The following is a 27,499-nucleotide window of genomic DNA, read 5'->3' as shown; positions in this document are numbered from 1 at the left end:
ACATATATGTTTTGTACTTCATTGCAGGAGGAGGTTGAACGGGAGATTATCAAGCAGGAAGAGAATGTGGACCCAGATTATTGGGAGAAGCTGTTAAGACACCACTATGAACAGCAGCAAGAAGACCTGGCCAGGAATCTTGGGAAAGGAAAGAGGATCCGTAAACAGGTCAACTATAATGATGCTTCTCAGGAAGATCAAGGTATGCTGCTTGTATTATGATACTGATGCAAAGTACGTCTGCAGACTTTTTTTGTAGCAAGGGTTATTTCTACATCAGTGGTGATATGTAGTCTCAGCAATTGTTTGAATTGAATAGCCACAGCAATTATCTAAATTAATTTCAGGTTTTATTGTTTCAAAAAGTTATTTATCTTTTAAGTCTTTTCTGTATGTGACACATTCAAAACCTCTCAGCATCTAAAGGAAACTAATTCAATAATTGCAAAGTGGAAAACACTTGGTTGCAGGATCCCAGATCACAAGCCATGACTGTGTCCTCAAATACTGTAGGCCCGAAAATGACTGCACATATCCAAAGTCCTGTTACTTGTTTCACCAGAAATTACCTGTACACACAAACATCCAGTAATCAAGTGACCACACATTGCCTAATACCATAAAAAATGAAAAAATAAATAGGTGTTTTCTCCTGTCTACCTGATGAATCTGGGCATCTTGGGGCAATGCAGCAATTGCCTCATGTACACAGACAACCCTCTCCTCCTACCACCCAACACTACGACCTGTGAGAGATGCACTTATATAGCCAAACTGGAAGCAAAGCTCTCTTCACCGAAGACTGGACTGGACAGTCAAGAGGAGAAGGTAAATACTTGTACCACACCACACTCATCACATAGTCCCTCAAAACCTACACCACCAAAACACACACACAGAAGCACAAAACACATGCCTACATTCGTGGAGGCTCTCAATAAAAATCTGCCCAAACAACCGAGACCTCCAAAGCAGAAATGCAAGCAACCTCCACCCCCCAACACAACCCAAATGACGCATAGCCCACATAATCAGTGTGCCACTCAACTACAGCCCATAAGGCATAACGTACCCAACACTCTAGTCATAGGTGACTCTATAGTCAAGCACACTGATGTTCCATTCACCAGGCTAAACAAGGAGATAGTTACTGTCAGCTGCCTGTCGGGTGCCAGGATCCGCCACATAATGCATGCACTCAGGTCACTCCAAAACAAGTATAAATATGACTCTGTCATTGTCCTTGTTGGTGTGAATGACCTGAGACGTACCTCCCTGGTCTACATGAAAAGAGACATGGAGGAGCTCTCCGATCTTGTAGCCCAGGCAGGTATGACCCTAGCCCTGAGTAGCATCCTGCCATCACCCAGAAAGATACCACAGTACAAAGATAAAATGATTGACTTCAACAATTGGCTAAGCTTCTGGTGTCATTCTAAGGGAATCCAGTATCTGTCTGCCTGGGATGACATGATCAACAGACCACGATGCTTTGCCAGAGATGGCCTGCACCTCTCGCCCTTGGAATTCCAGATACTGTCAAAGGCTCTTGCCACCCCTATAGTGTCTTTTTTAGGCAAGGTTCAAATGACAATTTCACCACCGTAACAGGTACAAGCAAGCAAAATCTAAGGGTAATGCTACTCAATGCTAGAAGTCTAAACCTCAAAATGCACTCACTCGAGGCACTCCTTAAAATGGAGAACATCAACATCTGTGCAGTGACAGAGACCTGGTTCATAGCTCCAGAGAGCAGCCCTGCATTACCAGGCTATAATTCATACCACACCTTTCGGCCACCTAACCTGGACCGAAACACTAAAGGTGGAGGCATGTCCATATTTATTAAGAATATCCACACCTCCATGCTAGTTGCTCAGCATAATGCATCCGAGATTATCAAAGCTCAGCTAACTCTGGGCAAGACCGCAATCCAGATTGTAGCTTGCTACAGACCCCCCACCATGCCCCAGGATTCCCACTCCTCTTTTCTTGATACACTGGAAAATATTAGGGTACAACCCAACACCATAATAATGGGTGATTTCAACTACCCCACCATTAAATGGGAAAACTACTCATGTACCAACTCTTTTGTTCAACGTTTTCTGAATTCATCAATTCCAATGCCCTGGATCAGCTTATCCACACCTCCACCAGGGGCAGCAATATACTAGACCTGGTCATCACCAACATGGGCGACCGGTGTTCCACACCAGAGGTCACTTCCTCGTTGGTAAGATCCGACCACAAGCTAATCACCCGAAACATCCACATCCCGCTCCCACACCCCATTAGGAAAACAACCATAAAATATTTCCCCAAAGCCAACTTCACGCTTCTTAAGACAGAAGTGGCAAACTTCAAGACACCCATGCAGATGGACAATAGAGGTACGACTGAATCCTACACAAATGCACTTTATAAGCACTTACACGAGTGCATGGATCGTGCTATCCTTAACAGAACCAAGATGCTATCCTCCTAAAAAAGGAAGCCAATCTGGTGGTCTTCTGCCATAAACAAACTCTGCAACAGAAGAAAGAAACTGTTGCAAAAAAGAGTAAAATCCCATGACTGGAGGAACTCCCTGGTCAGCCTCAGTAAGAAGCTGAGATCCCTCATAAAATCCTCCAAAGCTAGTTATGAAAACAAAATTGCCACTGATTCTAAAGACAACCACAAAGCATTCTATAGCTATGTCAAAAATCTCAATGGCAACACTCAGATCTGCTCTGAGTTACAGCACAATAGCACTAAATATACAGAACCAACTGATATTGCCAACATCCTAGCAGATAGGTTCAGTGCTAACTTTACACCCCTCTCACCCCCTAAAGGGCCCATCTCTATACCGGAAGAATGCAAAGTTCCTGTAATCACGGCTGCACAGGTAAAAACCTTACTCTCTAAAGCCAAGAACACAGTATCCATGGGATCTGACAACATCCCAGGCTGCCAGCAACCAAAAGAAACCACACAGAAAACTGCCTTCTACATGAACTACAGAATGAACTGGCACCCCACCTAAGTACTATGTTCAGTCATAGCCTCACCTCAGGCTTTGTGCCCATTGAATGGTGCACCGTGACAGTTATCCCACTCCACAAAGGGGGAGCCACGACAGACCCTGGGAACTACCGCCCCATTAGCCTGATAAGCCTGATCTGCAAGGCCATGGAACGTATCATCATGGAACTCATAAACAAAGCCATTCGAGATCTCCAAACTCTGGACCCCACACAGTTCAGGTTTGTAAAAGGCAGATCATGTCTCCTAAACCTGATAGACTTCTTTGAAGCAGTCACCAGAGCCGTAAATGAGGGTAAGGTGGTTCACACAGCCTATCTAGATCTCGCCAAGGCGTTCAACACCATCCCCCACTCTGGAATTATAAATAAACTCACTAAACTAGGTATAAATCCCTATATCACAAGATGGGTTGCCAACTGGCTTACTGACAGAACCCACACTGTGAAAGTAGCAGACTCCAAATCAAACTTCAGACCAGTGACAAGTGGAGTACCACAGGGTTCAGTCCTGGGTCCTCTCCTGTTTGGTATCTACTTCTCTGAAGTACAGGCTAACACAGAAGGTCTTTGGCTAACTAGGTTCGCAGATGACTGCAAACTAGGAGCCATAATCAAAACTCCTAACAATGTGGACATCGTACAAAAGGGCCTCACTGAGACAGATGCCTGGTGTCAAAGCTGTGGCCTCAAGCTCAATGCCAAAAAGTGCATTGTCATCCCCTTTGGTAAAAACTCTGTACCCATGAACTACCACATAGGTGGTAGTTTACTTAACACTGAAAGTGTGATAAGGGACCTTGGGACACAGGTGGACAGTAGTCTGTCCTTTGATAATCACATCGCCACAGTGGTCAGGAAATCCTTCTACATGGCACACCTCATCACAAAAGGTTTCTCATCCAGAAAAAAAAAAGGTCATTGTTCCCCTCTACTCATCACTCATTAGACCCATTATAGAGTACAACGCCTCTTTTGGTATGTACCTCACAAGACATCTACAACAACTGGAACGGCCGCAGAAATATCTCACAAAGAGGATTACTGGCCACAAACAGATGCCCTACGCATACCATCTCAAAAAACTCCAGCTTTACTCCGTCGCATATCGACTACTCAGAGGCGATCTCTGCTTAACATACAAAGCTATGTCAAACCCAGAGCTGTTGGACATGCTCCACTTAAATAAATCCCAATCCCTCCGAGCTACACGCTCTATGGACCTAAACCTAGTCACCACAATAAACAGAACATGCTGGAGGGATGGATTCCTGTCCCAGAGACTTCCCATACTCTGGAACAGATTACCTATCTATGTCAAACAGAGCTCCTCATTAGCATTCTTCAATAAAAATCTTGCTGATTGGATGGGTAATAGGAAATTCACCCCGGGGATCACTTCTGTGGCTCTGCTTGTCACGGGCACAAGAAAATGATTTTCTTTGGTGGCGAAAGCCAGGGTACCTTTTTGGCTAGGCTTGTACAGGCCCTAGGGCCAATAGCCTAGTACCTACCTATAAACCTAAGTAAACATTTTGCAGGGAATAAGTCTGCTGCACCAACCCTATACCCCTTGCAGCATATATGTACTAACTCTGAAACTGTAGAGGTACAAAAAAGGGAAGCTGTTGGTGCTGTATAAACCGTCTGTTTCCCCTTCTCTTTGATTGCACAATTTTTCATTCAGCAAGTATTTAACAGCAGTCAGGACTTGTGATCACCAGCACTAGATGGGTTTGATATGTGAGACACACACGGTAAGGATTCTCTAGTTAGGTCTGTGGTCACTTTTCCTGTACCTAAAGTTTTCCTCCAGTTTTTTGTTTCTGATAATAAAAGAGTAGTATTCTTCACTAAGTTTTTTTCTAGGTATTGCCATTTCAATGTAGTATGTATTTATACCATTAATAATATAAAGTGTTAGTACTTTATACAGTGCATTACATGTAGGTACAGTCTGCAATTATTAAACCTTATTTTACTGTACAGAAGGGTAGGCAGATCAAGGAATAGTGAGAGAGCTGCTTGTGTATAAACACAATGCAAAATTGTTCATTGTGTAGCTAATAAATATATTGTGTTCAACACTTTTATACAGATTTGTTTAAGTCTGACAGAGACTGCATGTTTGCTCATGGTTGTGCAAGTTTATGGATTGGGTAGCACTAAATAAAATACACTTAAAATAAGTTCACTGAGGGATTCTGTTTATCTCTCTGTCTCCCTTACTTTCTCTCTCTCTCTATCTGCCTCATTGATCAGTGTACTGATTAAGTAGCAAAGAGAAATTATGTGATGACTTTTTAAAATCTAGGCAGGAAGGAGGATGCAACAAAGTGCAGCAACTGCCAGATTTACAGTAGGAGTTCCAATATTGATGGGAACATTTATCACTATGTGAGAGATCCACATACACTGAGACACTAGATAGCCAGAGTAAGTCATTCACCAAGTGTCCGAAACACAAAACACTTATTGATACAAGCAAATGCAATGACTACAGCATAAGCAATTACAGAACTGACTGCTGAAGTATCAGATACAAATCTTCAGGCTTATATAGTCATAATGCCACCACAGTCAAAAAATCTGGTATCACTGAACATTGAACCTGATACTCTTGTGCATAAGTTCAAAGGATAGGAAGATGATTGCTACCACTAGTCTTACCTTCCAGATATTAATAACAAACAGGCTAACACTTCTGCAGACAAAGTGGAAAAATACAGTATCTGGCTGCTGGAAGTGGTTCACTCATAGAAGGTAACATTATAGTGACTTGAATTTCATGATCAGAAAGACAGTTCATAACCGGGCTAAGTAAAGAGTCGCTGACACATTTTTGCTGAGAACTAAAGTAGAATGACAAAGATGTTACTTTGAGGAGAAGGCCTTTGTTGTCACTAATAGCTGGGATAACTTGATGAGATTCCTCTCAATTCTTTTTAGTTTCGTAGCTTCTGTACCTGGCAAGTGTGTGCCTCCCATGGGGCATGCAGTCTGTGCTGAGTTAGGAGGGGACATACCTATTCCTATCATTTCATTCTTTTTTGTTAGTATCTTTATTAAATCACTACATACATATATTCCCATCTCATATGTGCCACTCTTTCATAGAAAAAAATATCTTAAATAACCAAACATTCTTAATTTTTACCTCCTCCTCATCCTGTCTGTCTAATCTGAGGCCTACTTAAGTCTGTTTTTTTGTTTTTTGTTTTTTTTTTCAGTCTAAAGCCTTACAAAAAATCTATACTCTTTAGGTTGTATCTTAGTTTTGTAAAATATATTTCTCTTCCTCTGAATATCTTTACAGTTGTTTCATATTAGTCATAGCTGTGGAGAAAGCTTTGGGCTTCCACAAATACTCAAAGTGTGGACACAAATTAAACACCAGGATACACACAACCTTTATGTTGTGTACCTGGGGTCAGAACACTTACAAGCACCATACAACACTTTTAAGTCATTTAGATTTAGGTACTTTATTGAGATAAAGAATAAGTTCATTCTGAAAGGCCTTCTCCATGCCACAGTAGGAGGTCAGGCAATGACACACCTTCCTCAAAGAAAAAAGGAAATGAGAAAGCCAAAGCGAGAGAGAGAGAGAGACAGAGAAAGAGAGAACTAAAGCTGAACGGTCTCCCTCCCTTTCCCCTGCAGAGAAAATATAAAAAAACCTCTGCACCTACAATTCTCTTGGATCCAATCCTTTCAGAATATAGTTTGTCTGTGTCTTTGGTATTGATGGCCTTTGATACTGAAACCATTTTCAAGCAAGATATTTATCCTTGATGACAAACATCCACTAGCAGCAATTCCATGGAGAGGGAGCTGTTCAAGTTTCAGGCCTCAAGACCTCATTCATTTTCCTCCTGTACATCTACAAGGAGCATTGTGGACATTGGTCGGGAACAGATGATAAGGGCATTTGCCAAGGCTCTGGTCAACATGAAAGACATCCTCTTCCTTTAGGTAGGAGACAGTTCTGTGTAGGATATGCTCAGTATCATAAGGGTCCATGTTAGCTTTCCAATTTCTCAATAGGAACGTTGCGTGCCCTTGCTGTGTCAATGGGCAGGAGAAAAGATTGTCGCCTGCTCAATGACACAGGAAGAGGATGTTGCCTAAGTTTTGGCTTCCAGCACTAGTCAGTCTGACTCCTTGAGCTCACAACTTTGGCCCAAAGTATGGACTAGCATGAAATGCCTCAAACAAGTCCTTCAGTAAGGCTGTAAGGACATTTCTGGATCCTCAGATAACTGACACCAACAGAAACCCATAAAATGTCAATGCAAGAGGTGAAAGATTGATTCCCTTGTGGGCTTACTTACCCTAGACATTGACTTTGATGAAGGGAAGGGTTTCACCCTGGTCTTTCTTGAGGATTCCAGCTTTGGCAAGATCCTGGAACTAATGGGTCAGAGGTGAATATTGCCACTGACCACTCTTCTTCCCTGGATGAGGAAGTTTTGTTTGAGGCCTTCACAGCTGGCCTCCCAACTTCCTGGGTAGTCCATCCTGCTAAGCACCTCTTAGATCTTGCAGTGGGAGGGCATGGCAGGAACCTGCCACAGAAGGACCTGCCTTGTGCAAGTCAGACAAAATTTTGAGACCATTCAAGGGCAGTCCCTATCGAAGCAATGTCCCTGTGATTGGTTGTGTTGTAGTTGCAGATGTCACTAAAGTAGAGCTTTCTGAAGAAGGTTCCACAGCCCACAGAGTCTAAGACAGTAGACTGTTTTGGGTAGTGTGTGTATGCCTTGGGAAGTTTTCCTCAGTGCACTGAATTTTGCAACTAACGTGACAAGGTTTCAGATATTTATTCCCTCAGGAGACCCCACCACCACCACCACCACCACACACATGCACACATTACCCTCAAGGAAACAGCTTGACATTCAAGTCTTCACCATGTTGTCTATCACAAAGCTCTCCCATCAGGCTGTTTTACAACAGGATAGATGGCTCACTTAGAACAGTAACCACCAACATTGCTAAGTGCCATCATGCCTAGCAATGCTCGTGAGACAATTACAAGAGTGCCCTCCAGTAATGTCTGTTACGAAGGATCGTCCACGTTTTTTTAAACACCTTTATTGAATTAGCTCTTAAGATATAGTCAAACATACATTAACAGAAAAGAAAACAATCCATATTAAAATTTTTCCCATTCATGTACATTGTACATCACATATATTTTCTTTGTAATTATCAGTCATGCGTTACATAAATTGGTCAATTCCTGCCTTCCCTTAAACCTCACTCCTCCTCCTCCTGAACATTATTCCCACAATTTCCATTTATTTATATGTAATTTGCTCCTTTCCTATTCTAAAGATCCCCCTTCCAGTTCTTTTATCTCTTTTATAGTATTCACTACTTCAGCATAGTTGGTTTAAACTTTGATGTCCATTTTCTAGTAATTACTTTTGGCAGCCAACATGATTAAACTTAATAAGGCCTTACTAGATGTAGGCAATTGAAACCCTGTGTCCCAGCTAAAAAAATCATATCCTTAGTTATAGCCATTTTTCTCACTTAACATGTCTGAAAGAGTACTCTATAGGGAATGTTTAAAATCAGCAAAATTATTACACTCCCAAAACACATGTTCCCAGTTATCTCTTTCTTACGCATCACACCTATATCATTTGCTATCTGCATGAGGAAAAATTCTTTGAAGTCTGCTTGGGGTATATAAATACCTATGTAAACACTTCCAAGCAAAGATCCTGAACTTGTACATTGTTGAATACTTGGGAGCCATACCTATGCCCTCCCATTGTTCTCTTGTAAATTGCTTTTCCAGCCTCTCTTCCCAATCTTTTCTAACCTCCTGTGATTGATTCTTATAGTTATCGTGCAATATTTTATGTACCCTACTAATTTATCCATTTTTAACAGCATCTTTTCTACATTTAACAAAAAACCTTACCAGAGCAGGTCTTTCACTTAAGATTCCCCTTTCTGTTTGTTTTTGTTTGCCTATACTGTGATATCAATTCCTGGTAGGGAAGGCAGTCTTTAGCTTCCATTCCAGATGTCTTCTTGCCTTGTCCAACTCTATTACTTTTCCCTCTCTAGTTATTTGCTTCCAGTACTTTGGTTCCTTTGTCAGTTTTTTATCCACTATATTCTAGCCCTCTCTTGACTGTTTTCTATAGCCCTGCTTGCAGTCATCTCTACTGGCAAAATCTTCTTTCTCCATTCTCGCGTTGGTTTAGTTCTTAGAATACTTTCTGCTGCTTGTACAAGTATAATATTCTGTATAGTTGTTATTATTCTCTTTAAGGACCTGCATCCAAAATCCCACTCTTCCTCTTTATTTCTTGGACTACCCCCCTGCTTCATCTTCATCCCTTTCCATTTTGAATTATAACCTTCTGCTTGTGTTATGTATATGAGCCTTAACTGTGTAGCTCTAAAATATCCATTCAAATCAGGTAATCCTAAACCACCTTTTTCTGTTGGAAGGATTAACATAACTCTTGCTCTCTTTCTTTCCAAGATAAATTCCTTCAACCCTTTATTAGTTATTATTCACAATTTATTCTCTGGTTGGTAAAAGTATGTCTATCCCTTATATAAAATTAAATGGCCTAAAAACATTTTCCCTGCTTTTATTTTACTAGCCATATTCATAAACAAGAGCTTCCAGTTTCACACTTTTTGTATTATCTTTTGTTTAGTCTCTTTCTAGATATCCTTAGCTGCCATAACAGAAACATTTTAATCCTTACTCCCAAGTACTTCATCTTATTGTGTCACCATAAATGTGGATATTGATGAACCAGTTTCTCTGTGTATACATAATTTATGGATATAGCCTTTGTTTAATCTTCATTGATTTTATATCCCCATAAGAGCTGAAACAGTCTCTAAACGTGTCATTTTCTGGATTTATCAGGTACAAAATAATATCATCTGCAAATAAATCCAACTTTTCTTGATTACCATGACAATTATATCCTTGTATTTCTGAGTCCTTTTTTTCTTTGCCAGTGGCTCTAAATATAAAACAGACAACAAAGATGAAAGAGGACACCCCTGCCTAATTCCTCTGTTCAGGTACAACTTATCAGAGAGGAACCCTTCTACTTTAATTCTCACCTCCAGGCCTTCATATATCCTCCTAATTAACCTTATTATTGCATCAGAGAATGCAAATACTTCATTTGCACTGCTCATAAAATCCTAGCTTACTGTCAGATGTTTTCTCCGCATCAAGACCCGCCAATAAAAAAAGTATTTTCTTAACATTCTGCTTTCCTCTGGATCATGATTGTTTAATTAATGGTGTCAAATGTTTGTCTCCCCCTTCACAAAACCACTTTTATTCATATCTGTCAATTTTAGCAATTCTTCTGCTGTTATTTTAACTAGTATAAACACTTCATAATCACAGTTTAAAATAGAAATGGGTCTGTACAAAGCTAGGTCTGATGGATCTTTAGCATCCTTAGGTAACACAGCCACCACAGCTTTTTCCAAAATACTGGTGCTTCCCCTCCTTTTAATAACTGTTGAACAAAATTTTCCAGATCTTTTTCACTTTCTTCCCTCCTAACTTTCAAACTTTCATAGGAACAGTATTTGTTCCAGAAGACTGTATATAAATCACGTTTTTAATCTCATTCCCTCCTATCTTAACTGTTAATTGTTGAGCCTAATCAGTCTCTAACCTTGGCACAGTTGAAGCTTCCATAAATATTTCCATTTGATTTTCACATTTCTGTTTTATACAGATTTTCAAAACATTTGTTGTATGTTCCCTACGTTTGGCAAAAACCCTTTCTACTTTCTTTTAACTAAATCATGCTAAAAGTTTTTGTGCTCAGTAGTTATTATCAAAAAAATAGTTGATTAACAGCAATCCTTCTAAACTCAGGCATATTATCCAGATACTCCCTTATTTTCCCCGTAGCACTCTTCATTTGTACCTGTTTTGTTCTGTGCGACTCCCCTTATTCTGCAATGCTGTAACCTTTGTCAGCCCCTCTAAGTAAATCCTATGTTTTAATCAAATCTCTTTCTCTTTTATTTCTGCCCTGTTTTTACACTCCATTTTCATTTTATCATACTCACTAGCTGTAACTCTAAAGATATTTCTCTTCCATAAAAACTCTAGAATAATTTATACTACTCATTCCTTAAATTTCTTTCTTTTAATTGGTAGGTTGGAAAGTGCTAGTGTCTTATTTTTACTTCTTCTCCTGCATTTTTATCTTAGTTTTTATTGGTGCGTGATATGAAATGTTTATTGGATGTTTGTCAAAGCCTTCAATTAAATGCAGCTGTTCCTGTGAAATATACATTTTATCTAGTCTAGCCCAGTTTCTGTACCTTAGTGAATAATACGTAAATTCTGTACAAGTTCCTACTACTGAATTCACATCTTCCATACCAGCGTTTTCATAAATTTCTTTACAAGTCAACCTTTTTTTGTTATATTTTCTCTTCTAGGTCCTCCTGATACATACTCACTATTGCAAATAAAATTTCTTTCCCCATCTATAAGTAATACTCCCTGCTCAAAGGTGAGTAATTTTACCAATATTTTCTTAATAGCATAATAGCAGTTTTTGGTGGAATATAAATACATAAAGTTCATAGGTTGGTACTAGGCTATCGGCCCTATGGCCTATCCAAGCCTAGCTATAACAATTCCCTGGATATTTCTTCCCACAATATTTACTTCTCTGGACCCCTGCCTAGCAGGATGACTGACGTGATCCCCTGGACCCCTGTCTAGCAGGGGAACTGACGTGATCCCCGGGGTGAATTTCCTATCTCCCATCCAATCGTCAAGGTTCCTTTTGAAAAGGACCAAGGAGGCACTCTGCTTGACATGCATGGGCAGTCTATTCCAGAGTATGGGGAGTCTCTGGGTCAGGAACCTATCCCTCCAGCATGTTTTGTTCATTGTGATGACAAGGTTTAGATCCCTGGAGCATGTGGCTCTGAGGGATTGGGATTTCTTTAAGTGGAGCATGTCCAACAGCTCAGGGTTTGACATGGTCTTGTTTGTTAAGCAGAGATCACCTCTGAGTAGTCGATATGCCACAGAGTATAGCTGGAGTTTTTTTAGATGGTCAGCATAGGGCATCTGCTTTAGGCCTGTGATTCTTTTAGTGAGGTATTTCTGCGGCCTTGCCAGCTGTTGCAGATGTCTTGTGAGGTACATACAATACGGGGCATTGTACTCTATAATGGGTCTGATGAGGGATGAGCACAGTGGGACAATGACCTCCTTTTTTTCTGGATGAAAAGCCCTTAGTGATGAGGTGTGCCACATAGAAGGATTTCCTGACTGTTGTGGCAATGTGGTTATCGAAGGTGAGACCACTGTCCACCTGTGTCCCTAAGTCTCTCATCACACTTTCGGTGTTTAGTGTACCTATGTGGTAATTCATGGGTATATGGTTTTTCCCAAAGGGGATAACTATACATTTCTTGGCATTAAGCTTGAGCCCATGGCTCTGTCACCAAGCATCTGTTTCTGTAAGGCCCTTTTGTAAAATATCCACATCATTTGGGGATTCAATAATGGCTCCCAGTTTGCAGTCATCTGCAAACTTTGTTAGTCAGAGTCCCTGCAACCATAATTCTCCTCCTCATTTGCCAATAGCCTCTTACTACCCCAAATTTACCAGTTATTGCCTTTTTCCTGTTCTATCACCATTGGAGCCCCCTAAAAATAAATGCAATTACTCCTCTTTTCCTTTGTCCATAATACTCTGCTGAATATCCATCCTGAAATCCATTCTTTGTGTAATTAACATATTCATTTCTTTTCAGATGTGTTTCCTGTAGCATTGCTATTTGCATTCTGCATTTCTTAATATAATTAACAGTAAGGCCATGTAGATTCCAACATAATAAGGATAGTGTTGATGTTGTGTTTTTTCGGCTTTTCCCGGTTAGGGGTCATCACAGCGGAACTCCGGTCCGCTAATGATTGGTAGTTGAGTTTTACATGCCGAGTTACCAGCCCTGACGCACAACCTTCAACAAAGGTATGCCCATTCACGCATGTCTCCACGCAGAAGACACTCTAGCTGAGAATCGAACTGGACAGCGTCTTACTGTGAGGCGACAACGCTACCGTAGCACCACCACCGCGGATAATAAGGATAGTGTAGCAATTATTATAAATAGTTGTTGTTCCCACCTATTATACATGGCAGGTTTTTGAATATGTTTTCCAGCTTTTGTGTTACTACAGACACTAATGTCTGGCAGGCCGACAGTTTTACAGTTGTTTCTTCTCATCTACATTTGCACCTATGTCATGTTTTTCAAAACTCTTTTTGTTAATGAAAACCCTAAAACAAAAAATTAAATACATATTCACAACTCTCCCATCCATTATAAGCTTAGAACAAACACAGAAAACTATATACATATTCAAAAAATTAAGTTTAACCCTCCATATAAAAAACAGTTGCCCCAAATTGACAGCTGCAAACACAGGCATTAGCCTAATCTAAAATTAAGCTTATCTATGCTAAAGCGCATGCTATAGCCTACAGTCCCACTTACACTGATTGCACTCTGTAATACATCTCAACCTCTTAGCAAAATAAATCTGGACAGTACCAAAAGTAATGTGGGGAGGAGCAAAGGCCCAAAATATGGAAATATTTTAAATATCGCTCTTATTAACTTAGAAAGATGCTAAGAATAACAGGTTTTGCATTAACATCCATTTTCTGAAGGATATGAAGCCTGAAATTTAAATGTCTGTCATTATGTAGTAACATCAACCCCTAGTGATTTACCAGAAAACCACAAATTTTATGAGGAAAGGACCCAAAATATGAGACAAAAATCTGGATAATTTAGAGATATGTTTTCTGTTCTTTTCCTACATCTATTCTCCTCCCAGATATGAAAAGCAGCTTGTATGCTTTTAGAAAACATTAACTTGTAGCCATAAGAAAAAAGTACACTGGCTAAATTTAAATAAAACTAAATTGTACTGTGTTCTATTAAATGCACTAATGTCTTTTTTAAGGATGCTAGAGAGGCTGCTATCTCTTATCTACTTCCCATAATTTCAAACTTTATTTTCACTGAACTACTTGCTATTGTACCTTTAAATTTTGCATTTCCCTCAGCAAAGATTAATCAGAACTATCACAATTAATTGCTTGTACCTGCAGACAGCCGTCTCCATGAAAAAGTACTCGGCAATGAATCAATGTTAATTTCACTCATAAATTAATGTACAGCTGCATTAAGCCGATAATTTCTTGACTCCCACTAACCATTTATTACTGGAATAGAAAACAAGCTAATATCTTTGCAGATGTTAGAAACTTAGCATTTTTCATGGCTTTCATCATTTTGTCTTATTTTTAAAGCCTACCTGCTTACAAAAAGCACTTGTTTATAGCTTAAGCCAAGGGCATTACTCTAGACATTCACCTTTGTAAAAATAAGAGAAAATTTCTTAATTCTACATATCTGTCATATACCTGTCAACACAGGTTGATAGCAACCTCTTTTGACCACCACATTGCCACTGTGGTCAGAATGTCCTTCTATGTGGCACATCTCATTATTAAGGGTTTCGCATCCAGGAAGAAAGAGGTCATTGTCTCCCTCTACTCTTCCCTCATTAGGCCAATCATTGAGTTCAATGCCCCATTTGGTATGTACCTCACTAAACACCTGCAACAAGTGGAGAGGCCTCAAAAGTACCTCACAAAGAGGATCCTAGGCCTTAAACATTTGTCCTATATGGACAGACTAAAAAACTCCAACTATTCTCTGTCACATATTGCCTACTTAGAGGCAATCTCTGCTTGACTTACAAAGTCATGTCTGTGCCAGCTCTGTTAGAAATGCTACATCTAAAGAAATCCCAATCCCTTTGCACTACATGCTCCAGAAACCTCAACCTTATTACCACAATCAACAGAACATGCTGGAGCGACAGGTTCATAACCGAGAGACTGCCCATGCTATGGAATAGACTTCCCATACATGTCAAGCAGAGCACCTCACTGGCCCTCTTCAAGAGAAATCTTGATGAGTGAATGGGAAATAGAAAATTCACCCCAGGGATCACTTCAGTGGCTTTACTCGACAGAGGCACTGAGAACTAAGGTTGGGTGGTATGATGCCATGGTAATCCTATGGCCAAGGCTTGTAAAGGCCCAAGGGCCATTAGCCCAGTACACACCTATGAACCTTTATAATATAATCAGTGTACTTTTACACCCACCATCAGTCTGAGATCATAGCATATTAACATTAAACTTGCTTTTGTCCAGCCTTTCTTCTCTTGTTATACTGTAAAGCCTGTATTTCGTACAACTACAAAATACCTCTTACTGAAATATCTTTGACAAGTACATCAGTCACTGAAAATATTCCCCCCACATTTAATATACTCCTGACTATACACTACACAAAACTGCTTTACTCTACATAACATGCAGGTTATATAATGAAAGATTTATCAAATACTAATAAGAACAAAAATTGTTTTCCTTAAAAGTTAAGTTTTATCTCCCCATTTTAGTGTCATTTTAAACATTAATAACATAAAGTGAGGTATATGCTTTAGAGCCCTCCCACAAGTTTAACAATGTTAAGAAAAGCCCAGTCTTTTTCAGCCATTTTGTCTTGCAAAGCCATATATGACAAATGTGATCGATGCTTTATAGTCTTCCATTTACTCACTAATTTCAGTGTTGCTGGTATTTTTCCTGTTCATTTCCCAACACCAAACTCTTAGAAACAATGAACACCAAAACCAAGTAAAAATATATGAAGAGGATCACCAAAGGAACACTGCAGCGCTAAATCAAGAAAATTTATTGAAAAAAGTTAAGCGCTTTCGTCAAAATCACAAGACTTCATCAGAACAAGAACAAACAGAAAATGCCATATTTAAACACCCTAACCCTTATAGCCATTGGTTGACAAAGCAAACATAATTTCCTGTAAAATAATTAAGCAGTTTAAAAAGCAGTAACACATAATCACAGTAACTGCCCACTACAGCACACCAATTGCCACCTACCAGCCACATAGACATTAATGTATTGTGTATTGAAGTATGATTTAAAACAGATCTTGAATAAAATCACATAAAAAGCTGATTTTAGTTTTAATACAGAACTAATGGATGACTTGTCATTGAGCCCAGGTGGTTGACATGCATTTAATTTAATCTGCCACTTGAGCTCTAAATATTCAAGGAAGTCATCATCAGGCCCCCCTCGTGGACCCAGGTCTACTTGTTCAAGTACAAAAAAATTTAAAATAATATGTCGGATGTACCTTTATATGCTTAAATAAAGCATTGGTTTCTTTGTTATTTAGTATATCATAGTTGTGTTGATATATTCTTTGTCTGAGGGGTCTGATTGTCTTCCCCACATAGTACGCCTCACATACCATACAGGTTGCAATATATACCACTCCCTTGGTGTAACAGTAACACTTCTTAATAGTTGTAATATTACCATAGTTCCTGACTCTAATGGAATCAGCGTCCAATAAATAAGGACATTGTGCACACCTCCCACATTTAAAAGTTCCACCAAGGCCTGCCTTTAACTTTTTCCTCTCCACCAGGCCTTTCAAGGAGGTGCCCTTTTTGTAAACCACAAGAGGTTTTTCCCCCAACCTTTTGTTGATCTTCTCATCCAAACAAAAAATGGTCCAATAATCATAAATGATGCTTCTAATGTTAAAAAAAATCCCTGGTGAAGGGCAGGACACATGCCCTAGTAAAACTGTCAGTTTTTACCAAAACAGAGGTTCTATTCAAACCTTCAGGCTTATCCAAGAGTGTAGAATAAATACCCCCAGCTCTTTTTGATTTGACTTATTTAGCTATGTCATTGACAAAGTTAAAGGGGTAACCTCTTTTCTGCAACATACCCATTAGGACATCACATTCTTTAATAAAATCGTCCTGATCAGACATCATTGTCAACACCAGACTCTGGGTCATGTCCAAGGTACTCCTGATTCTTCTAGTTAACTCTTGTGTTTTTTCTGTCTCTCAAACATTTTCCTCTGGAACACTGGAAAGGTTTTCACTAGTAAAGTCTATGAACTTTACTCAGAAAAATAAGAAACAGAGTCCCGTTCTGCATATTGGCTCACTTTTTATTGTATAATATTTTTTAATCATTCCTTAGCCTGTTTTACATCAAAAGTGTCTCCAGGAAAAAGTATTATGAAGAAAGCTGGATACAGCAACTTGAGTCTCACGACCACCACTTGACATTTGCTTCTCTGCTGCCTGGTGTACAGTGAATAATAATTTTCCTCAAACACTCTGTTGTCTCCAGTTTTTAATATTTTGCCCTTCTGCCACAGTTTTGTAAGATCCAACTCTTTTTGCTGGCATGATTTCATCTTTACTAATACAGGTCTTAGCTGGTTTCTCATGGACAGGTTTGGAGCATACTCAATGTGCCATTTCAATTAACATATCCTACTGTGGAACACCAGTCCAGTTGCTTGTTTGTGCTTTCATAAAATTAATAGTCTGTCCCTTCCAGTTTCCCTGGTACAGAAGAAAATCTCATTTTTTTTTCTTAGTGCTTTGTCTTTTAATGTTACTATTTTTTAAACAGCTCTTGAGAAGCATCAAACTCACCCATCTTTTTTTTTTTCATTTTATTCTCTGATTTTTGCAGATGTTCTTCGTGTTTCACTGTGGCAGTCATTACATTTGGGTTTTCTGCTTGCAATAGCCCTCAGTCAGCCTGATTAACAAAGTTTTGGGTCCTGCGTCGGTTGCTGTCCCTTCTTCCATGACGTCAGGTCATCAGGTGTATAAAACATGCAGCCGACGCCATTATGCCAGTCTTTCTTGCTGTGCGGTGCCTGAAGCAGAAGCAGTTTGCAAGTGCCGGACGGCTGACTCCTGAAATTTTTGTTTTCGAGTTTCAGAACCGAAGTCTTCAACTAAAGCTAAGTACCCTGTTGGGGAAAATTTTTCTTGCTCCTTACCGATGTCAGTAAAAGTTAATAATTGTATTACTTGTGGAAAGCAAATACCTCACAAAGATTTTCATTTGTACTGTATTCCTTGCCTAGGCCCTGACCACCTTGCTGTTGGTTTTGTGCCTTATTTAATCAGTGCAGTATCCGTCGTCTGTATATTTTCGCCTGTAAATATTTCGGTTCTCTGTTCAATTATCCAGAAATATCGTCGGTTAGCCATTTGACTACCAGTATTCCGAAAAAACACGAAGATAAAGACAGAGACAGGCCGCCTAGGTCCAAAACTGCCGATGATGCTTCTCCTAAGCCAGTCGCCAGTTCGCTGGTACTCAGTGAGGCGCTTTTGCAGCCCCTGATACCCGCTACTTCTGATTCGCAGGCCTCTACTGAGATCCATTCGGAGTCCAGTATGCTGCGAGATGCTTCAACTGTGGAACCTGCGGATGTCTCTACCTTGGATGGGTCCAGAGCCACTGTGCAGGCACCGGCTTCTGAGGGTGTATTCAGGCCTATGGACTTGCATATTAAACCGACGCCTCCTTTTTCATTTAGACCTAAACCTCGAACCATGCCTAAGAAATCAAAACCCAGGCCGCATGCTCAGGCCTCTCTGCCTAAAAACAAATGATAAGAATGGCTGAAGATTTTATAACGCTAATCAGGGAAAGCCAACCACCCTCTTCTAAAAGACCTAGGACTGAAGTTGTTTATGAATCTTCTGACCAGTATTCTGATTTTTCTGATGATCTGGATTTACCCTTATCTACTTATGAGAATTCTGATGCAGTGGACTCTATTCCCTCTGCTTCCCCTCAAGAGTTTTTTTTTTTTTTAGTGAAACCTTACATACTCTAATGGGAGCATTTCCACTGGGAAAGCCAGGATTTTTTTGATTCAAAAAAGAGGCTTAGGGATTTCTTACTCCTGCCTCAGCATAGGCCTTTAGCTATATCTCCCATACTAGACATTGTTGATGATGCCTTTTCGGAATCTAGTTTGGCCCCTGATTCTTTACCTCCTGCTCCCAGAAAACCTGACAGATATTACAGTGTTCCTGATTCACAGAAGTTCCTTTTTAAAAATCCTATTGCGGATCCAGAGACTATTTCACAGGGACCCAAGGGCTTCTACTGCTAAAAATCCTACCCCTTCTGATAGAGACTCCAGGGCACTGGATAGATGGGGTAAAAAGGTTTATACTTCTGCAACCTTGGCCATTAGGGCTTTAAACTGCCAGTTTCATATGTTAAAGTATCAACATGTTATTGGATTGCGTAAACAGAAAATTATGTTGATTCCTGACTGCTGAAAACAAAGAATTACAGGATTTAATGCATTCTGCAGAACAGGTTGGAAAACATACTTTGCAATGTGGATTTGATTCATTAGAGGCCTCCTGCAGGGCTGCTGTTACTGGGTCTTTGGTCAGAAGGCATGCTTGGCTTAAGGAGCAATCTTTGCCTGATCATGTTAAAGCTACACTGTTGGATGCTCCCTTAAATCAGGACCGCCTGTTTGGCAACAAAGCTGAGGAAGTTCTTAAAAAGATGGAAGATAAAGCTAAATCTATGCAAACTGTTAAAGATTTCTTACAAGTTCAGCCTCCAAGATTTAGTAGACATTGGCCCTCTAAGAATTGGTCCTTTCCAGCCCCCTTCCAGGTCTTCTCAATCCAAACCCAGACATAGCAGAAACCCCAGGTTTCAGTCCCAGGGGACACACAAGACTAAGCAGTGTGGGGTTTCCACATCCAAATCTGGGAGTAGCAAGACTACCCCCTATGGAAAACTGTCTCAATGACTTGCTTTTAAAACTTCCAAGCACTTCCCAACTGAATGCTCATTTAGGCGGAAAGAATGGTCTGCAGGCAAAAAAATGGGAACTACTTTCCCAGGACAAATGGATTTTAAATAGTGTCCTAAGGATACAAATTTCACTTCCACACATTACCAACACCAAGCAGTTGGCCAGATCCACCCCCAAATCAGTGGTCAGAGGCCCAAAATCAAGTACTCTCCCTCTTAAGTATGGGGGCTATTCAGTTGGTACCAGAAGAGGAAAAGGGACAAGGTTTCTATTCAAGACTTTTCCTGGTACCCAGAAAAGACAATACTTGGTGTCCTATCCTGGACCTTTCTGCTCTAAACACCTTTCTGGTGATTCCAAAATTAAAGATGCTGACTCTTCACCAGCTGCTTCCTATGTTAGCCAAAGATGCATGGTTGGCAACACTAGACTTAAAAGAAGCATACCTGCACATCCCTATCAGGGTGTCTTGCAGAAGATACCTACACTTCAAAGCAGGCTACATGCACTATCAGTTCTCTGCACTGCCCTTTGGTGTATCTACTGCACCCGGGGTATTCACAAAGTGCCTAGCTCCAGTCATTGCATTTTGCAGGCAAAGAATCGTTCAAATATACCCATACCTGGAGGATTATCTAATTCAGGCAGAAAGACAGGACATACTTTTGAATCATCTGGCTTTTGTTCAAAGGGTGCTGACTAGTCTGGGGCACACCATAAATGAAAATAAATCACACCTGGTACCCTGTCAATAAATTATATTCCTGAGAGCAAGCTTGAATACAACTTCCCAGATGGCTTTCCTCACGCCACAGAAACAGATTCACTTGATAACCTACTTTAAACAAGTGGCCACAAAAACCCAGCTATCTGCAAGGCAAATACTGCAAGCCTTGGGGTTCATGGCCTCCTGCATTCTTCTAATTCCATATGCAAGGCTGCATATGAGGAAACTGCAATGGTATCTCAAAAGCCTATGGTGCCAACATTCACAGGATCTAGAAGCAATTAGTCCTGTCATAACTTGCCTACGCCTAGAGTTCCTCTGGTGGGCAGAGGCCTGCCACTAAAACAAGGGACTACCATTCATACTACCACCTGCCGCCCAAACCTTAACAACAGACGCATCAGACTATGCATGGGGGGCTCAGCTGGCAGGGAAGTGCATTCAGAGCAAATGGAAACCAAGTCAAATGCACCTGCACATAAATCAAAAAGAAATGTTAGCGGTACAGAAGGCTCTGACAGTCTTCAAGGGCCACATTCTTCCAGGACAACTAATGGTAAAGATGGACAACACCACTGTCATGTGGTGCATAAACAAGCAGGGGGGTGCACATTCTTACCCCCTCTGCAGACTAGCCATGGCGTTGTGGAACACAGCCTTGAGCTACCAAGTGAATCTTCAAGCTCAATTCCTGCCAGGAAAACTAAATACACTGGCAGACGGACTAAGCAGAAACCTCATGGACCCACATGAGTGGAAACTGGAGCCAAGGATTTTCAACATGTTGACAAGCAAATGGGGGAGCCCAGATATAGACCTGTGTGCCTCCCCCAGAACCATCATGGACAAATTTTGCACAGGGATTCCCCACAATCTAGCTTGGAAAGTGAATGCTCTGTCCTTCAGCTGGAAAATCAGTTTATGCCTTTCCTCCTCTGCTCTCCAAAGTACTACTAAAGATCAAACAGGACAAGCCAGGGACGCTTTTAATTGCACCAGATTGGCCATGCCAACACTGGTACCCCCTCTTGCACAGTGCATCATGCTTGGCCCCATGGCACCTGCCTCGGACTCCTTCCCTGTTGTCTCAGCAGGAGAACCAGATTCTGCACCCTCAGCTGCAAACCCTGAACCTAGCAGCCTGGCTAATTACCTAATCTCTCCTTTACCATCCCTCAGTAAATCAGTGATGGATATAATTTTAGAGGCAAGGAGGCCTAGTACTAGAAAATCTTATGCTGCAAAATGGAAAAGATTATGTGCCTCTCACCATTCTCAAGGGATGAGTGCAGCAGCACCCAATTTACCTCAGATTCTACAATACTTGACTGGGATGCTTCATAAGGGCTTGTCCTTTTCCTCCATCAAAAGTCATGCCTCAGCCATTTCAGCTCATTACAGCACAGAGCCTCCCCTCTTCTCTCAACCACTGCTCAAGCAGTTCCTCAGAGGGGTCAAAAATTTAAGGCCACCCAGGAGAGCTCCAACTCCAGCCTGGGACCTTAACTTTGTCTTGGAGAAACTCGCTCTTCCTCCTTTCGAGTCTGCTGCTACTGCAGATTTAAAATTCCTTTCTTGGAAAACAGCTTTCCTTTTAGTAATCACTTCAGCAAGAAGGGTATCTGAATTAAAGGCCCTTATGGCAGTGGAGCCTTTCATCATCTTTCATGCGAACAGGGTGTCCCTCAGAACCAGACCCTCCTTCATGCCCAAGGTGGTATCCAGTGTGGCTCTTAATCAGTCTATTCATTTGCCTACTGTCTTTCCTAACCCACAGAACAAAGAGGAATGAATACTGCACTCCGTAGATGTGCACAGACAGCTTAGATTCTACTTGGACAGAACTAAACCTCAAAGGAAATCTGAAAAACTGCTGGTGGCATTTGCTGTAAAGACAGAGGGGAAAGCTATTTCAAAGCAAACCATTTCAAAATGGATAGGCAGCTGCATTCATTTCTGCTATAAGCACCATGGAAAACCTATCCCCAGGGCATCAGACCCCATTCAACCAGGACTGCATCTACCTCTACAGCCTTTCTCAGAGGCATCCCTACCAGGGACATCCTAGAAGCTGCTACCTGGAGTTCTGTACGTACGTTCACCAAGCATTATCATTTGCCAATTTTCTCTAAATCCAGAGCTGGCTTTGCTACTGCAGTCTTGCAGGGCCTTATAGCTGGTCCTAATTCTATTTAAATTCCTCCTCCCAACCTTAGCTTTGGGAATCTACCCAAATGTAAGACTGCAACAGTGAAACACGAAGAACATAGTACAGTTGTGTACACTTACATAAATGTAGATGTTCGAGTGTATTCTCTGTTGCAGTCCTGGTTACCCTCCCTCCAGCCCCCTTTCTTCTTTTGGCTATTCCTCTACTTTCCCTTACTATGCTCAAAAGCTTTTTGGTGTATTTGCTTTTTTGTTGGAGGTATATCCTTGTATTTATAGATTTAATTGCTTCCCATTAGTAGGGCACCTGACATCTAGGGCAAGAAAAATTGACGTAATGGGGTCAGCTGCATGTTTTATACCCCTGACGACCTGACATCATGGAAGTAGGGACAGCAACCGACGCAGGACCCAAGACTTTGTTAATCAGGCTGACTGAGGGCTACTGCAAGCAGATAACCCAAATGTAATGACTGCAACAGTGAATACACTCGAACATCTACATTTATGGTAAGTGTACACAACTGTCCTTTTTACCACTTCATCTGAACAACTTGTTAAAGCTTCTGTTGTTTTTCTATCCATTTTAAATTTGAGTTGATATAGTCTCAGTGTTTCATTTATTTTAATCACCTCTGAGTATATCCAATTTATTTTTTCCTCTAAACTGTTGGAAGCCATCTCTTGAACCAAAGCTGAAGCTTAAACTTTCTTTTTGCTGAACAGCTGTAGAATCCTTCATATATAGTGTTTTCACCTTTTCTGGGTGATTTTCTTTCAGGTTTTCCAAATTTCTTCTTTGCTGTCATCCAGGTAGTATACTCACCAGCCAGTAACTGAACTGAATTTTACCCCAAAAAACAGTTTCAATGGCAATCTTTTTTTCTCAGTTTCTCTTTTCACACAGGGAGAGCTGAAGTTATCTGATGATCTGTCTGCAACCATCTTAGAAGTCTGGGTCATCCATGTTTGATCCCATTAAGACATTTTCCAACAATAAACTTTCACATAAAGTAAATAAAGATTACACAAGCAGCACAGTTTATCGTACAAATAGCAGTCCCTGATAGGAAACTTCCAGTAATAGAAATGTACTAGTTGTCTTAAAAGGCAACCATGCTAAAAGCTAAATAAAAATAAATAGCAAATTTGTTTTCTTTCTTTTTTCCTTTTTTTAAATATAAATATATAAAAGCCAAACTTTCTATGTGCAAGGTTTCCCCAAGGGTAACTTATCTGTTAGAAAGAAGCTGAAGGTCGGCTGATGCTCTTGTGAAGCCTTTGAGCTGCTTCTTTATGAGATGGCAAGAAAGTACAGGAATTTCTTCACTGTGACTGCTGATTCTCCCTCCTCAGAGCTGACCAGGCAGGAGTCAGAGTGAAGGTGTGGGAGGTAACCAGTGTTTTTAGAAGCTGGCCAGTTGTTCTGTCTTGTGCAAGACATAACCCACATAGCCTAAAGGCTGCTGTAGTAGTGTGAATGATGAATATCACCCAGAACTCTTTCAGCATGAGTTGAGCTGTAACTACCATCATACACCTGGTAAATGCCTGGGGGGTGTTATGGTGAGACCAAAGTGCAGGGATCGGAATGGGTAGTGATTGCCTACCAGTCAGAAGTAGAGGTACTTTCTGGACTGCTTTGCAATTTTGATGTGGAAGTAGACATCCTGAAAGAAAATTGAATACATTTATTCCCTTCCTGGAAGTATAAAAAGATGGACTGTATAGTGACAATCCTGAAGTTTGTCTTCTTGACATATTAGTTTTAGCAGCTGAGATCTAGAATGGGCCTGGGGTCCTGTGTTTTCTTTGAAACTAAAAAGATTCTTAAGTAGATGAGACCTGTTGGACTGATATTTTCTGCCTCTGTTTTCATTTGAATGTAATGTAATAAGCAAATTTATATGAAGGAGTTGCATATACTGCCTACAGCCACTGTCTTCTACTGATGGGGTGGAAAGTCTGGAAGGATCTGAGAAGTTTGGGAGTGGACGAGAAGGGTATAATGTAGCCTAATGATATGTTTCTCTTCACCCATTTGTCTTGTGTGATGGATGTCCGAGCATCTAGATGAAGAGGTAGTCAACTCCTGACTACCTCCAAAAGGGAGCAGTTGGGCATCACTGCAGGGGCATTGGAAAGGCTTGCCTGAAAAGGGACCTCTGAACCCCAGGTCAAAGAAACTTTGCTGCAGAGTGAACAAGAGGGAAAATACTGTACACTTGGAAACCCAGAAGGGTAGCAGAGCCTCTGGTTCAAAACAATCACAGTGTCTTTACTTTGTTTCCTCCTTAGACAGGGTAACCCATGGCATAGCAGGTCCATTTAATGGATGCTGTCTTATTTGAGCAGGAACTGTTGTGGGTTATGTAGTGCTTATGCTAAGTGTGCAACGATGTACCTGCCATTTTCTCTGGAAGGGTTTCTGACAGGAATTTAGTATGATGCTTATGCATTACAGTGCGTAGGATACTCTATATGTGTGTGTTTGAAAGTGTAAACATGCATCTTGTGGACACTGTTTGACAATTTACATTACGACCAACCTGTTCCAGTGATTCTTACTGCATAGAAAACATCTTCCTGATTCACAACATGGATACTTACCCTGCTTTTGCTGGTCCACCATCCTTGATTCCTATAAAGAAAAAACATTTTGCCAAAGAGCCCTTGCCAACTCTGTGGGCTCAGTTTTCACCTCAGTCAGTGGTGGGTGTCTCTGCAGTGACCATCAGTCATTCCTCAAATCACTCACTTACCTCTCTGGCTTCCTCTGGTGGAGTCCATAAACCAGGGATCAGCCATGTCCTCTGAGGCAGTCCAGTATCCAAACTGGGCATGGAAGGACAGTTTTCCTCAGGCATGTAGATGCAGTAGGGATACTGATTGATATGACCATGGGAAAATACTTCTTGATAGAACAGAAGTACCTTATATGTCAGTCATTACAGATTCCTAAAAAGAAAAAACAAAATGTTAAACATTGTTCACCAGAAGACATGGTGTCTGTTAGAAAAGATGATTTATCTTTCCATAGCCATAAAATTGATAGACAGTTAATCCTGGTACTTAAAATAGAGTATCTGTAAATCAGGTCACCTTAAACATTCCTGAGGAAGACATGTCAAATTATTCTGACATAGGCAGGAATAAGGCTTCTTTTCTCTTCTTCTCTGCCTCTGCTTGTGTGAATGTAATGTAATTACCAAATATATATGTAATTATTAAAGTTTGTTTTACTAATGGTTACTATTCAAAAATGAGCATGCTGATTGGACAGCCCAGCTGGCATGCCCATTTTAAATCGAGCATTTAACAATATAAAAAAGTCTAGATCCTAAGGTATCATGGAGAAGCCTGACCTTCTACCAGCATATACTTGGGATAAAGAATAAAATACAAGAAAAATGAGGTACAGTATGCAAAACTAAAGAAACATAAATGTACCTGATTTTCCTTGTACTTCTGTGCTGTCTCTATTAAAATCTTGGTAGTCATACCTCTCAACTGTCCAGATTTTCACAGAATGTCCAGATTTTTGCCTCATAGTTTTGGTCTGTTCTTCATAACAAATTGTAGATGTTCTTCATGTTTCACTGTTGCAGTCCTCACATTTGGGTTATCTGCTTGCAGTAGCCCTCAATCGGCCTGATTAACAAAGTCTTGGGTCCTGCGTCGGTTGCTGTCTCATCTTCCATGACGTCAGGTAGTCAGGGGTATAAAGCATGCAGCCGATGCCATTTTATCAGTCTTTCTTGCCGTGTGGTGCCCGAAGCAGAAGCAGTTCGCAAGTGCCAGTCGGCCGATTCCTGAAATTTTCATTTTCGAGTTTCAAAACCAAAGTCTTCAACTAAAGCTAAGTACCCCCTTGGAGAAACTTTTTCTCGCTCTTAACCGATGTCAGTAAAAGTCAATAATTGTATTTCTTGTGAAAAGCAAATACCTCATAAAGATTTTCATTCGTACTGTATTCCTTGCCTAGGCCCTGACCACAACGTACCTCGCTGTCGGTTTTGTGCCTTATTTAAACAATGAGCTATTCGACTTCGCTATATTTATGCATCTAAATATTTCAGTACTCGGTTCAATTATCCAGATATGGCTTAGGTAAGCCACCCAACTACCGACATTCCGAAAAAATAAAAGACAGAGACAAGCTGCCTAGGTCCAAAGCCGCCGACGATGCTTCTCCTAAGCTAATTGCCAGTTCACCGGTACTCAAGTGAGGTGCTCTCGTAGCCCCTGATACCCGCTACTTCAGATTTGCAGGCCTCTATTGAGACCCATTCGGTGTCCCGTATGCCGGGAGATGCTTCATCTGTGGAACCTGCGGATGTCTCTACCTTGGATGGGTCCGGAGCTGCTGTGTAGGCACCAGCTTCTGAGGGTGTATTCAGGCCTACTGACTTGCATATTAAACCGGCATCATCTTCTTCAAGGCCCAAAACTTGATCCTTGCCTAGAAAACTGACGCCCAGACTGCATGGTCAGGCCTCTATGCCTAAAAAACAAATGATAAGAATGGCTGAAGACCTTATTACTTTAATCAGGGGAAGTCAACCTTCCCCCTCTAAGAGACCTAGGACTGAATTTGGCTATGATTCTTCTGATCAGGATTCTGAAATTTTTGTTTCTTCTGATGACCAGGATTTACCCTTATCTGCCTATGAGGATTCTGATGCAGAGGACTCAATTCCCACTGCTTCCCCTCCAGAGGATTTCTCTTTTGGTGAAACCTTGCATCTCTTAGGGAGCATTTCTGCTGGGAAAGCCAGGATTACTC

General features: G+C 40.8%; 1 protein-coding gene across 3 annotated transcripts in view; it reads left to right on the top strand.

Annotated features, from left to right (window-relative positions):
- Window positions 1-27,499, top strand: part of CHD5 (chromodomain helicase DNA binding protein 5) — a 2,140,358-nt gene that overhangs the window by 1,449,349 nt on the left and 663,510 nt on the right. For all 3 annotated transcript variants that reach the window (XM_044063016.1, XM_044063014.1, XM_044063013.1), the window contains exon 23: window positions 28-202. In XM_044063016.1, coding sequence (XP_043918951.1) covers window positions 28-202 — 175 coding nt within the window. The remainder of the gene's footprint in view (window positions 1-27; window positions 203-27,499) is intronic.

Source organism: Protopterus annectens, chromosome 2.part1, assembly GCF_019279795.1.
Source record: "Protopterus annectens isolate FY-2018-M chromosome 2.part1, PAN1.0, whole genome shotgun sequence".
Taxonomy (NCBI): domain Eukaryota; kingdom Metazoa; phylum Chordata; order Ceratodontiformes; family Protopteridae; genus Protopterus; species Protopterus annectens.
This window is presented reverse-complemented; position numbering and strand designations above follow the sequence as displayed.